Source organism: Haplochromis burtoni, unplaced genomic scaffold (assembly GCF_018398535.1).
Source record: "Haplochromis burtoni strain Fernald_Lab_line unplaced genomic scaffold, NCSU_Asbu1 Contig_97, whole genome shotgun sequence".
NCBI lineage: Eukaryota > Metazoa > Chordata > Actinopteri > Cichliformes > Cichlidae > Haplochromis > Haplochromis burtoni.
Genome location: NW_024582458.1, coordinates 713,167 through 725,902, shown reverse-complemented (window position 1 = coordinate 725,902; position 12,736 = coordinate 713,167). Strand labels below are relative to the sequence as shown.

Below are 12,736 nucleotides of genomic sequence, written 5' to 3'. Positions count from 1 at the left end.
TGCTGAATTTTCATTCTGCTGATGGGATAGTTTCTGCAGGCTGTCATGCATTCTGGCAGTTGCTTCGCTGTCTGTCTGTTGGGAGCCTTGGGAAGCTTTCTCTAGCTCATATCAGGTGCTGTGGTGAATAATTATACGTTAGGTTTTCTGTTAGGGCAGTGCATGTATTCACTTAGTAATGAGAAGCATTTTGGGATGACAGTCTTGTGGCTTTTTGAGGAAATCAAAACTATGCAAAAATTAGAGAGGTTTGGAGCATTTCTTTATTAGGCTAGGAATATGCAGACGAGTGACTTGGTTTGGAGAACAAAGTCATCTAATGTTTACTACAGCTTTCGGAGCTGTAGACAAACAGTTAAATCCTTCTCATGTGCTGAAAGAATTCTGTCCTATGTGGAATGTGACAGAAATACAAAACATGGCATATCACATATCAGGTCATTATTTATTTAACAGGAATTATGCAGCAGAAGGTTTGGCAGTTTGCTGTGCCGGAGCATTCAGGTGTTTTCATATTGCTAAGGAAAAAAGACATCAGCACTAATCTTAGAGATAAATGGGAAGGGTTATAAGGTATTTTCCAAACCATTTGTAGTTCGTTATTCTACAGTGTGGAAGATTATTCACAAAGTTGAGCTCACTCACTACAGGCGTCAGTTAGCATGTTAAATGTCAAAGTTAATGACAGTAACATTAGAAAAAGAATGAACAAGTATGGGTTGCTGGACAGGGTTGCCAGGAGAAAGCCCCCTTTCCCCCAAAAAGAACATGGCAACCACAAGGTTTCTTTAACAGTGTTCTTCTAACATTCTCTATATAAAGCGCCTTGAGGCGACCTTTGTTGTGATTTGGCGCTATATAAATAAAATTGAATGGAGTGGAGTGTATATTTGGAGAAAACCAAACACAACATATCAGCACAAACATGCACATCATGCCAACTACAAGCACGGTGGTGGAGGCGTGATGATCTTGGCTTGTTTTGCAGCTACAGCAGCTGGACTCAACCATGAACCGCTCAGTATACCAAAGCATTCACGAGTGAAATATGAGGCCGTCGGTCTAACAGCTAAAGCTTGACCCAATTTTGATCGTGCAATGTAACAATGCTCCTAAACAAAGCAGCAAGTGTTTAAGTTAATGGTTGAAAAAGCAAATCAGTATTTTTTTGCAGTGACCCTGAAATGGTGTGATGCAAACTTCAGTGAACTGAAACTGTGTTGTAAAGAAGAGCAGGTCCACAATATGAGACCAATGAAATCATACAGCAAACGATTATTTATTACTTCAAGTTATTGCTGCCAAAAGTGGGTCTCCAAGCTACTGAAACATGGGGTGTCCTTAGTTTTTTTACATACAGCTATTTTGCAAATACTGACACAGTGTAATATGGCATGTGTCAGGTAATATTTGCCTAATTTTGTGACACTGATAATTTCTGATTATGTCTTGATATTTAAAATCTTAGAACAGACACAGCATGTACTTTCTTTTTGCCATGACTGTAAAGTTTTCGACACCAGGAGGATCTAGAGAACAATAAAGCTGCCTAACACCTAAGATGCTTTATGTGCGATTGCCTTTAAGGTGTCACTGACTATATGGCTATTAATGGACTGAAGGATGTATAAAAAATTATATATTACATACTAATTATATATGTTCATCTTAGTGAGATACTGTAGTGGACTGTTTTGCTTTTGTCTTGCTTGTTAAAACACACAACTCAACGTTATTATAAAGCCGGTTTACATTTTGTTTGGATAGTTTCCCTGTTCATAAATACTGCATAATAAATTGATTCTTTTTAATTTCTAATGGTCCTTCCAGTATTACAGTACGCAGTGCTTCAGAGGTCATGAGGGAATTTCTAACACTGTATTGGTTTGTTACTTAACACTGATTAGCAGATATCTATATCAGCAGCTGAAAACTGGCTCCAGAAAAACGTACGTGTTGGTGAACAAAATGCTGTATTGAGGCTTTTTAAGGAAAACTAATAACCAATGTAATGTGGCTACATCCAGGCTACAGTCTGCAGTGTTGAAATGAAATTTCTTACAGACGTTTTGAATACCAAGATTTATAACTTCCTGTAGTCTATTACCGCCACCAAAATATTCTTTTTTTCCACTACTTTGGTGCAGTTTTGGAGATTCGGTTATTACACTTGTCTTTTGCTCTGATTACTCATAGAGGTTCAGTAATGATCTCATGGTCACAAGTGTAAAGACACTAAGGGAGCAGCATTTCAGGGAATTCTGGGCCACACACAGATGTGTGAGTTCAGTGAGTATATTTACATGTTAACCAAATACAGCAGATTTTTGGTATAGGGGTCCAGTTCATGTAAACACCATATCCTGTTTATTATAAGAACCCTGATAAAATCTTAAAAAATCTGAACAGTGACAGCACTGTGATGCACGTCAGCAGTTCCCAACCATGCTAATCAGGTTGTGTCTACAGACAGTACTGATCCCTATCACGGGATCAATAGGCCTGTAGGTCATGAGCAGTTCTACCAGGTCTTTGTTTGGATCATTTTACAGACCCGATGTGGTGAAACTACACAAATAAATATTATTTTGTGTATAAATATGCCACCATTAGGACACAACCTATTTTGGAATAATGTGACTGTGAGTAAATTCAATGGAGGTCATAAATCTTTCACTAAAAATTATACGTTGTACTGCTCCTGAGCTTCTTTCCTGTTCGCAGCTGTTCCTGTTGAACATGAGTTCAAGGAAAGGAATCCTGTAATTTCGGGGCTCAATAGTGTCATTCTACTGATAAACATCCCATTGTTCAGGATTTGTAGCTCTAGTGTTTTTAGTCATCTCAGAGAGTGAATAAAAGTTATATACTGATTTGAAAAAGTGAGCCACTGAAAGCCTGTACCCTGCACTCCTTAGTGGCTGTGGAGTGAATGGTTTATAAGGAAAGCTCATCCAGCCGTGTAAATATTCCTAAGACATTTTGGGGGATGGGGAGAGTACAGAGTCTGTCTGATATCTGCTAATGTCATCAGTCACCACTGTCTTAAGCTGTGCCATTTGCTCTGGGGTTTTTTAGCAGGGCTGCATGAATAACAGGTGTAGGTATATATTTGCATGATATTTATCTATATCCATGCAAGCAAATGTTTAGAACAGCTTTTGATAGGTCACATTAATGTGTGTTATTGCTTTGTTGATTTCCAGAGTATATCATGAAAATATGCACAACCATCTCAGGATACTTCTTGTCTACTCTCCCATTTTTTCCACCAATGTTTGTTTAATTTTCTAGCTACAAAGCAAAAGTACGTTCAGCACGAAAGTAATAACTGAGAGATAGAAATCTATATCTCTTTAACCTAAAGGAGCAACCACATGGTTGTGCGCTAAGTGAAAACACTGAGTTACTGTATTTGCATAAATAGCCTCTCGTTATTGTAAGAAAAAAAAGCAAATGACCACGTCTTTGTTTTTCTAAACAAATCAAAGGCTAAAACCATACCTAAACAAGGCTTTGAGAAAGATGATTGCCATTCATTAAAGTGAAAAAGAGCTACAATACTCTGGGACCAACGTGTTGTCAACGCAACACTTTGAGTCTATAATTTCCAAACAGGTCACAGTCACCTACGTAGGACAAAATATAAGAACAGAAATTTAACTATAACCAGGATAGGTCCAAGGTCCAATTTATATTTGAAGGCTCTGTTCTGGGATTTTTTCTACCTTTCATGTGAGAACATGAAGCTGGAGGTGGGCAGAGCAAAACAAGACTGTAGCCCAGAATAGACAAAGCTGGACTGGGACTTATGCAGCACTCTGAGCTTTTAGCAGACAACATACATGACATTAAGTCACAGGATGAAAGGAAGAGTTGGGTTAAAGTGGGTTGCAAAGCAGATTGCAGGTGCAGAAAAAACTGCCTTTTAAGTTTGCCAATAGAAACCACAGAGGGGTATAAAGTGAACCTTCAGTGATGTGGACTAATGTGTAGAAGGTGAAACTACTAATTTTGGAGGCAAACTGGACTTATTTGGGAAAAAAATGTACATTTTTTTATGTATATCAGTTAATTTCACCCCTGGTTGCAAAGACTTTGGAGAACAAAAATTGCATATCTTTATTTCCTCGGCCTGGAGTTAAAGTTAGGATTCAGATTGGGGTCAGAGCATTAAAATGGAGGGCAGGATAAATGACTATAAGTCTTGGTGTTGTCTGTAGATTTATGTTTAGCAGTGCCAGACAACATCCTGTAACTGTATCTAACATCTGGTGTAAAAGTAACTGGTAATGGCAGGGATCAGTGGGAATGCTGAGGTAATAGCTACAAATTGCTCTTTAAATGTTCTTAACATACCTCTATGAAACAGTTGTGCTGAACTTTACAAACTTCCATAAACAAAACAATGTGATCTAACTTCTCAAATCTTTATGGCTGTGTTTTCATAGCCAGCAGTACAGACTGTCAGAGTCTGGTTTCCTCTTTGTCATCATTTGAGTTCTGATTAGAGGAATTGTGCAGCATTCTGGGAAATGGACATATTTGATTTCTTGCTCAAGTGAAAGGATAATTTCTGTGTTCATGTCTAGAAGCTACAGCCAGGAAGGGTTCATGACTTTCTTACTGTCTTGAGATCACCAAAAAATGTATGTAGATATAGTTTTGGAATTACGCTTCTGTACAGAAATTGGTCATATTTTCTTTTCTGCTGCTCTAGCATCAACATTTTGATTGGTGCCCCGAAAGCCAACACCAGCCAGCCCAACGTCACTGAAGGAGGAGCTGTGTACATGTGCCCGTGGAGCCAAAATAACTGCACCATTATCAGCTTTGACAAGCAAGGTAGGGTGTCTCGTTAAATCTAAATTAACGGTTGTCTTCTTTGCACCGGCACAGATAAAAATCATGCTCAATATTTAAAATCCAAGGGAGACGATTCTCCCTACATCATAATCACAGCAGTGGCTCGTAGGTCATATTGTTCCACAGTATTAAAATGTCACTTTCCCCAAAGGTACTGTGAAATAGTTGAAACAGAATGTGTAGTAAACGCACAGCTGTCTTTACCTCGCCATTAAAGTGGCTGAGAGAAGCTATGGGTAGCTTCCCCAGTTAAGCGCCGCTGTGCTTGACCTTGAGGTCAGGAGTGCGGCTCCCTGCCATCTTCCATCGCCCGATCTAGGGGCCATGTGTTTTGATTGAAACTAGCCTTTGATGTCTTTCCTGAGTTTTAATGGTGACTGAGTCTTTCCTCAACCCCACCCCTCTCTAAGGTTTCCATTTTGGGCAATGAGCTGCGTTTGCAGTGTTTTCACAGAGCTTTGATTTTTCTCCTCGACTCGGGGCCCAGTGTTGTGAGTGCTCTTTAATTAGCGCAGAGTCATTACGGGGACAAGGACCCCAGAGGACCCGGCCTTCCCCCGGCCCTGCCAGGAAAACAATCACCTCCATCAGAAATGCAGGAAACGATAAGGACCACCGTTTGAGGATCAGAGGGTGTAACTTATCACGACCGACTGCGTGCTGATATCAAATTGTGGTTTGCACAGACCGAGAAATGTGGCTGTGCAAACTCTGCGCACATAAATATACACTCGCAAGATGTTTACAAACACAAATGGTCTCGGAAACTTGATATAGTGTATTAGAAAACACTTAAAACCACGCTTACAGTCGCACACCACATACATTTACATTCAGTAGTCTCGCTTTTCCCATTTCAGGCCTCAGGATTAATGGTGTGTTGGAGGACGTAGGCCAGACTCCATTAACCAAACAGGCACACTGAACTGCAGCCAGGAGAGTTTAATGTCACCACTCTAGTAGAGACAGCAGGAACATATATCAAGAAAATCACCACGGTTAAGGTTACAGTTAAAGCCACATTATAAGTATAATTTACATTATTTGAGTGCTTAAACAGGGACTGAAGACAAGTGTTCTCATTCAGGCATGCAGAAGGCGTTAGGGTTTGTTAAGCGATCAGGGATCCTGAATGTTCCTTTTTATGCGTGTGAGACAAAAAGCATGCGTGTGCAAGAAATTGTCCGATAGCAAATCTCTACAACTTTTATTTGCCACTTAGTGAAGTGGTTCTTGTTTTAACTGTGCTCCAAAGGACATAAAGGCAACTTGGCTCAGCTGAGCCAAGTTTTGTGGACCAGGAAAAGCAGTTGAACTTGGAAAACTGTCTTAGTTTCCCAAATTAATTATTTTAACAGAATGTCCCTGAAAAAGCAAAAATCTGGAGGTGTAATGTTGCTGAAGTTGCAAGATTAAAACTGTTTGGCACATTCTCCTTACGCTCCACCAAACCTTTCCTCATCGGTGCCTTAGTATTGCCAGGGCCTCTTCTTAAAACACATCTTGACAATCAAATACGACCGTTTGGGTTACAGTAACAACAAGGTCCAAGTCCTTTTGAGCTGTTTGATGTCTGCCATAGCATGGAGGATGGATTAAGACTGCAGACCCCGGGAAGAAGGCCATAAAATATCCATGTAAAAAGCCAAGAACATGTGGGGAACTCTCTCAAATGAAGCCCAGACAGCACAAAAGTCAAACAAAACACGGTGATCAGAGTTAAAATAGCAACTCCTGACATCACTGAAGTTTCCTTCTAGTCCTGCTTTCTGAGAACCAAACTGTGTGGTGACTATAAATCTTTTGGGTTTTCTTCTGTGTTTTCACAGGTGACCGGTATTTTTATATAAATGACGTGAACACTCAGGTTGAGTTCAAGTCTCATCAGTGGTTCGGAGCTACTGTGCGTGCCCATGGTAGCAGCGTCCTGGTAAGAATAGCTCATTGGCTAGCTTGCATAATTTTGCTGAAGTGACCTGTGGCATATTTGTTTAATTGAACAGCTGTTAACATATAGTGCAGACTTTGTTGTCAGTAATTCTTTAATATGGGGTTTCGGAAACACATTCTCACACCCAACAGTAAAGCTTGGTCAGCACACTTTATCATTGCATTTTAACATTTTAAACTCAATAGCTTAAGAGACCAGGAGCAAAACCTCAGGACAAGCCAAGTGGCTCTTTTTTTCTACTTCCTCACAATCGTCTTGGTTTGTTTGGCGATTTGGTTTGGCTAGGTGACTAGTCAGCTTATGCTATACTATGACTTGGCCATTGAAGTTTCTTGCTGTAGGCAGCAAATCCAGAGTCTTAACAGATTTTTGTCTCGTTACACACTCGATGCACTAGTAGCTTAACAACTGTAAGGAAGTTTAAGAGTAAAGTTTACATTTTTTTATTGAGTCTTCTTTCTCTGGTCTCCAGGCTTGCGCTCCCAGATACTACTGGAGGACTGAACACGACATACCCTTCTCCGATGTTACAGGAACCTGCTACCTCGCTGTAGACAACCTCAAAAGATTTGTGGAGTTTGCACCATGCCGAACAGGTAAGCTAGTGCAGCAACAGCTACCTTTCAGGGGATTTCACATCTTAATCCACCAGGTGACCAGCAGCTCACCCACAATTAGGGTTAGCGTTGGATTTGTACTAAAATGTTGGTTAAACCTTTCAAATTAAGTCTTACACACTCACTTTAGCATTGTACCTTATGATATAAGCCATCACAGGTGCTAACCGTAACCGTAACCCCACTCCAACTCTATGTTTGTGTTTGATGCATGTCAGAGTGATTATTTCTGAAAAGCTTCAGGATAACAATTTGGTAACAAAGCTATATATTTGGATTACACAGGGTTTGGGTTCTCTTATGACATCTTAAACCTTAGAGAGTTAATCTAATTGACACCCTACCCCTAACTTCAGATGTCAAAGGTTGCAACTCCATTATTGGCAGAGATGTTATGAACAATGTGAAGTTGTTGTTCAATAAATGTATTGATATTTAATATGTTTTGTTGCTGCTCACTGCAGAAAGACATGGACCTGCTGGACAGGGCTATTGTCAGGGGGGATTCAGTGCTGACTTCACCAAGGTAAGAGAAATGTTTGCTAGTTTTATGCAGGAACATGGTCAGTGTTTCTCTCTTTTGGCTGATCAAAGCAGTGGCGATTACACTGTGAGCACCAAACATGCACAGTTTATTTGAAACTGGTGACACACAGATTCCTCAGCTCAGACTACTGTTGTGTGTGTGTTTTTTTTCAGGATGGGAGGGTTGTGCTTGGAGGACCAGGCAGCTTTTACTGGCAAGGTGAGCTGAGAGGAATGTGATGCCGTATGGCTGTTTTAGAACACATCCTCCAGTGTTGTTTTCTTCTTCATGGAGAATGGATAAATGATTGGGAACCAAAGTTCAAGATACACATGCCTCACGACCCTTTGTTACTGGTCTGTTCTGAAGGTCAGCTGATCTCTGCCACTACAGAGGAGATTGTTAAGGCCTACTATCCTGCCTACTTTCTGCTGTCGGTCGCCGGGCAGATTCAAACCCGACAGGTGCAGGGAAGCTATGATGACAGTTACCTGGGTAAGGAAGCACCTTTACCATTCCCAGCATAAACCCGACCTATGGGCAGTTTTTGTTTTATGTCTGTTTTCTTAAGTCTTTGTTATCTATATATAATTATATCTATTCTTTGAGTAACAGAAGAATGATCAACAATGCCCACAAAACACTGAAAATTTACAATGAAGTTTGACAAAATAAAAAAACATTTTCAGCTTTACTGGAATGAATTGTTGTCAGTTAAGTTGAATGCCTGTGATGTTTAAGACCTACCGTGCGTTGAACGTGATGTGAAACAAACACATGCAAACGGAAGATCACATTCTGGGGGGCCAAATCAACATGATATATACAAAAATCCAAACAACTGGGATTTAAAATCAATTTTTCAAAAGACATATCAATTTTTGAGGGCCCTTATGTTGCATGTATGCTTACCTCTTGCCAATGCATCACAAACTATTTGCAGTTTTTTTCCCAAGAATACATTTATTTTTATTGTTTATTTGCTGTCATTCTGTGTATAATACCTCACAGTATTCATAGCATTGCCTAAGTACAGGTGTAGTGTGGTATAAGTAGTGTATAATTGGCCAGCAGATAGCCCTGTGGTTCTGCTTGCTTGTGAAAAAATGTATTTTAAAAAAATGACTTAGTCTGATGGTTAGAGTTAGGGTTAAAGCTGAGGTCACCACCGACTTAGACCTCAAAGATTAATAAAAAGGGTTACATTATTTTTTCGGATTAATGTTTATAGAAAAATGGAAATAAGCTTTTGATGAGCGACAGTCAGAATGATGATTTTTTTTGTCCCATGGTTACCAAGACTTACAAGAACAATTCAAAACACAAAAACAACATATTCTGATGGGGCAGCGTTAGTGTTGGTGTCATGATGATTTCCACCTCACAGGGTTAAGGCATGTAGGCAAAAATATACTTTTATTGTATCCACCACTTCAAGCTGTTTCTGTCCTCTCTCCTGCAGGTTACTCTGTGGCTAGTGGCGAGTTCAGCGGGGATGGTGAGGAAGGTGAGGGTCATATTTACAGTACTGAGAACCAAAATGCATGGCTGAGTGCGGGGATTGCTGCTTTGTTTCGATAAACGTGTTTGTGTAGTAACAGAAAGGTGTTATTAGCCTTTCAGGAAGCCAAAACATTCAGACCCCCTCTCCCAAAATAAATCTGATAATTATGTTGTTACTTTTCTTTTCACAGATTTTGTCACAGGAGTTCCAAAAGGACTCATGCTGTATGGTTTAGTAAGGAGTTCCTATGTTCTTCTTGATTTTTGCAGTACAAATAGGAAACGTGAGGCAACGTGAAGGTTCTCAATGCACGGGTTTTAATGGCTAACTCTCTTCTGTTCTGATATAGGTGTCCATATTAAATGGAAGTGATCTGAAATCTCTGCTAAACCTGACAGGGGAGCAGGTACGTACAAGTGTGACTGGGTGTTTTTTTTTTTTGCCTGACTGCTGTTTTGTTTTCATGTATGGTCCTATATTTAAAGTGGCATGTGCAATGGAGGGTTGGAGATGAAGGAATTTGCCCTGTGGAGAAGAGGCCTACGCCAGGGTCAGAGCTGCAGGTCACAGTACGCACAGCTCGTGGTTTCTAAAAGCTGTTAATCAAACCCAGACTTTGCAGACACCAAGACAGTGGTCAGCATATTGATTCAGGATGTGCATTTTTAAAGTCAGTCAGAGCTGAAGAGCACCAGTGCTGAACAGAATTCCTTTAAATAAAGCCCACAGATTAATCACGTTGGTATATTTAGCTCAGCTAGTCATCGAGCTTTATTTTTGACATGTTAACTTTCAACGCTGTGCAGCTGAAGGTGTGATATGTCATCTGTTAACAACCTACTTAATTTTCTGTGAAAATGTAAGTGCTAGGTTACAACGTTACCCTTTACTATCATTAAAATACTATTTATCAATTCTCTAGTGGTGGAAAAGCTGAAGGGTGGTGATGAGTCATTTGTAGAGGGCGTTCAGAAGCCCCTTCCTTTGACCTCGAATGTAAATATGAGTACATGTTTCATTTACATCCAGAATAAATTTTCCTTCTGTGTTTATTGTATTTGCTTAAAAATGTAGGTTAAAACCAGTAAATGAAAAGGACAATTTTTGTCACACATTTTGGTTTTATTAATTTAGCTAAATTTGAATCTTGTCCCTCAACTCTGACACTGAATTGACTTTAGGGTGGGGTCACAGACAAACTGTAGAAGGGGAACAGATACAGAAACTAAAATCTCTTTCCCTGTACAAACTGTCGTGTGACACAAAGGTAACGGTATTGCTTGAGTTGTGACATACCAGTTACATCATTAGACTTTGCTGATGCGAGAGCATGTGACACCTGGACTCATGGTAAAGCATATGGCTAATCGTGCGTTTATGTTTGTGCGGCGCAGCCTGGGAGGTCATCAGTAAGTGCTCAGAGGTGTCCATCTGAGGGTGGAGGGCGCCGGATAAACTGTCAGGTCATAGTGAGAGTGATCTGGTGTAAACTCCCGGCTAATGAGGCTCCTCTCTCTGTTGCTGGTCTCTCTATGGGTGCTCAGACTGTGATGTAGAAATCAGCTGTGAAAACACACCAGAAAGCCTTTCTCCAAGAGGTCGTGTTGCTTTGCTGTTGAAAACGACAGTGTCGGTCGCTTGGACGCAAAGTTGCAGAGCGGTACAGCGTCACGTGTACAAATGCAAAGTGGGTGTAGGTTAAATTGTAGGCTCTACATACGTAGATTCAATGAAGAAGTTTAAATTAAACTTCAGAGTTAGCAGTTTGACTGCGTTGCTCATTAACCTTGTCTGCTTTTGGTGTTCCACTTTGTTCATCAGCGACAGCTTCTTTGGTGAAGGGCAATTATAAACTACCATTAGAATTCAGGTTAGCTACATCCAGATGAACAGAATCTTTTTGGATGTATCGTTGCAATGCACACAGACACTGGTGTGTCGAATTTTTCTCACCAAGACTGGAGATCAAACATTTTGGACTGTTTCACAGTTTGTTTGTTTGTTTTTTAGCTGATTTCAATTTAAAAAATACTGCAAAAGGCACGAGCAGCACAAATGTGTGAATATTTTAACATGTTTGGCACTGCTGTATTGGTTTGATTTTTGCCACTTTGTTACAGAACTTTGTGGCCTGGTCCTCATCTCTACAAACCTGACGCAGTTTGTAGAGCTATTAAAGGAACCCCAGACGTTGTGGCTGATGACTGAAAAGCCATCAGTGGTTGACTTTTCCTAGCTTGCTGTTCTCACCACAGCTCACCAGACCTCAGAAGAACATTACCAGAGCACTTGATTTTGTTTTCTTGGACTACAAGTGTAGGGCAAAACAGTAATGCCAGAGTTTTACATTGCTGCATTAGAATTTTATCCTGAGCTTCAGTGATTTATGTTACGAGCTGCTTTGCATGTGCACGACGGGAAAGCAATCCTAGCATTCAGTGTTGTTTTTCACAAAGGTTTCAAGTGTTGGAAACCCTTCAGTGACGCTATACTACAAATCACTTTGAAATCAGAGTCAAACGAGGATGTAACGTGACCCTTATTTATCATACATGCTCATACATGGCATGAAATTAAACCGGAAAGCCCAAGTCCCACAAGCATTTTCTTGGGGTGTGCTTTAAAGGAGTTGTAGTTATCAATCCTCAGACCCCCTACCTCAACTCAAACTTACAGGAGCATCAACACTGAACCCCATGAAAAGAGAGAAGAGGAGACCCTAGGGGATTGTGGGATTGAGAGAGAAAAAGAAAGCTTCTGGGGGAGGTGGTGGAAAGATAAAAAGGAAACGTAGAGAGAGAAAATGAAAGAAAAGAAAGGGATCTGTGCGCTGTGGTATGATTACAGGCTAACTGGGTCTTGTTTGTAATGCATTCCAGATGGGGTCCTACTTTGGCTACGCAGTGGCAACCACTGACATCAACAGCGACGGGTAAGCGACTGTCATGGTGGCACAAAATATCAGCAGTGAGTGATGAAATGGGAGAGATACGATCAGCTAAAACAAGAAACTAAAAACAATTGAAACAGAGGTCAACAGTGTGACTTTTGGACATTTCCCACAGTGGTTCAATTACTCATGCTTTCTAATGTGTCATTAAAATTTCCCCCCGAGAGTATTCTTGTTCTGTGCAATGAGTTTTTTTGCCATTCTCACTTCCTCACTCCCTTCTTCTTTTAGAATTTCAACATTTACTAGTAGAAGAGTCACAATGTAGCAAGTTAAACCCTGAGAACGTTCTAAAGCTCACACCCTTCTTTGTTCCGCTCTA

The 12,736-nt window shown here is 40.3% G+C and overlaps 1 protein-coding gene across 2 annotated transcripts in view; it reads left to right on the top strand.

Annotated features, from left to right (window-relative positions):
* The window catches only part of LOC102310166 (integrin alpha-5), a 59,407-nt gene that overhangs the window by 5,015 nt on the left and 41,656 nt on the right, over positions 1-12,736 (top strand). For both annotated transcript variants that reach the window (XM_005933476.3, XM_042222900.1), the window contains 10 exons: positions 4,721-4,845; positions 6,696-6,796; positions 7,290-7,413; positions 7,899-7,960; positions 8,134-8,179; positions 8,330-8,455; positions 9,423-9,467; positions 9,655-9,698; positions 9,814-9,870; positions 12,344-12,396. In XM_005933476.3, coding sequence (XP_005933538.1) covers positions 4,721-4,845; positions 6,696-6,796; positions 7,290-7,413; positions 7,899-7,960; positions 8,134-8,179; positions 8,330-8,455; positions 9,423-9,467; positions 9,655-9,698; positions 9,814-9,870; positions 12,344-12,396 — 783 coding nt within the window. The remainder of the gene's footprint in view (positions 1-4,720; positions 4,846-6,695; positions 6,797-7,289; positions 7,414-7,898; positions 7,961-8,133; positions 8,180-8,329; positions 8,456-9,422; positions 9,468-9,654; positions 9,699-9,813; positions 9,871-12,343; positions 12,397-12,736) is intronic.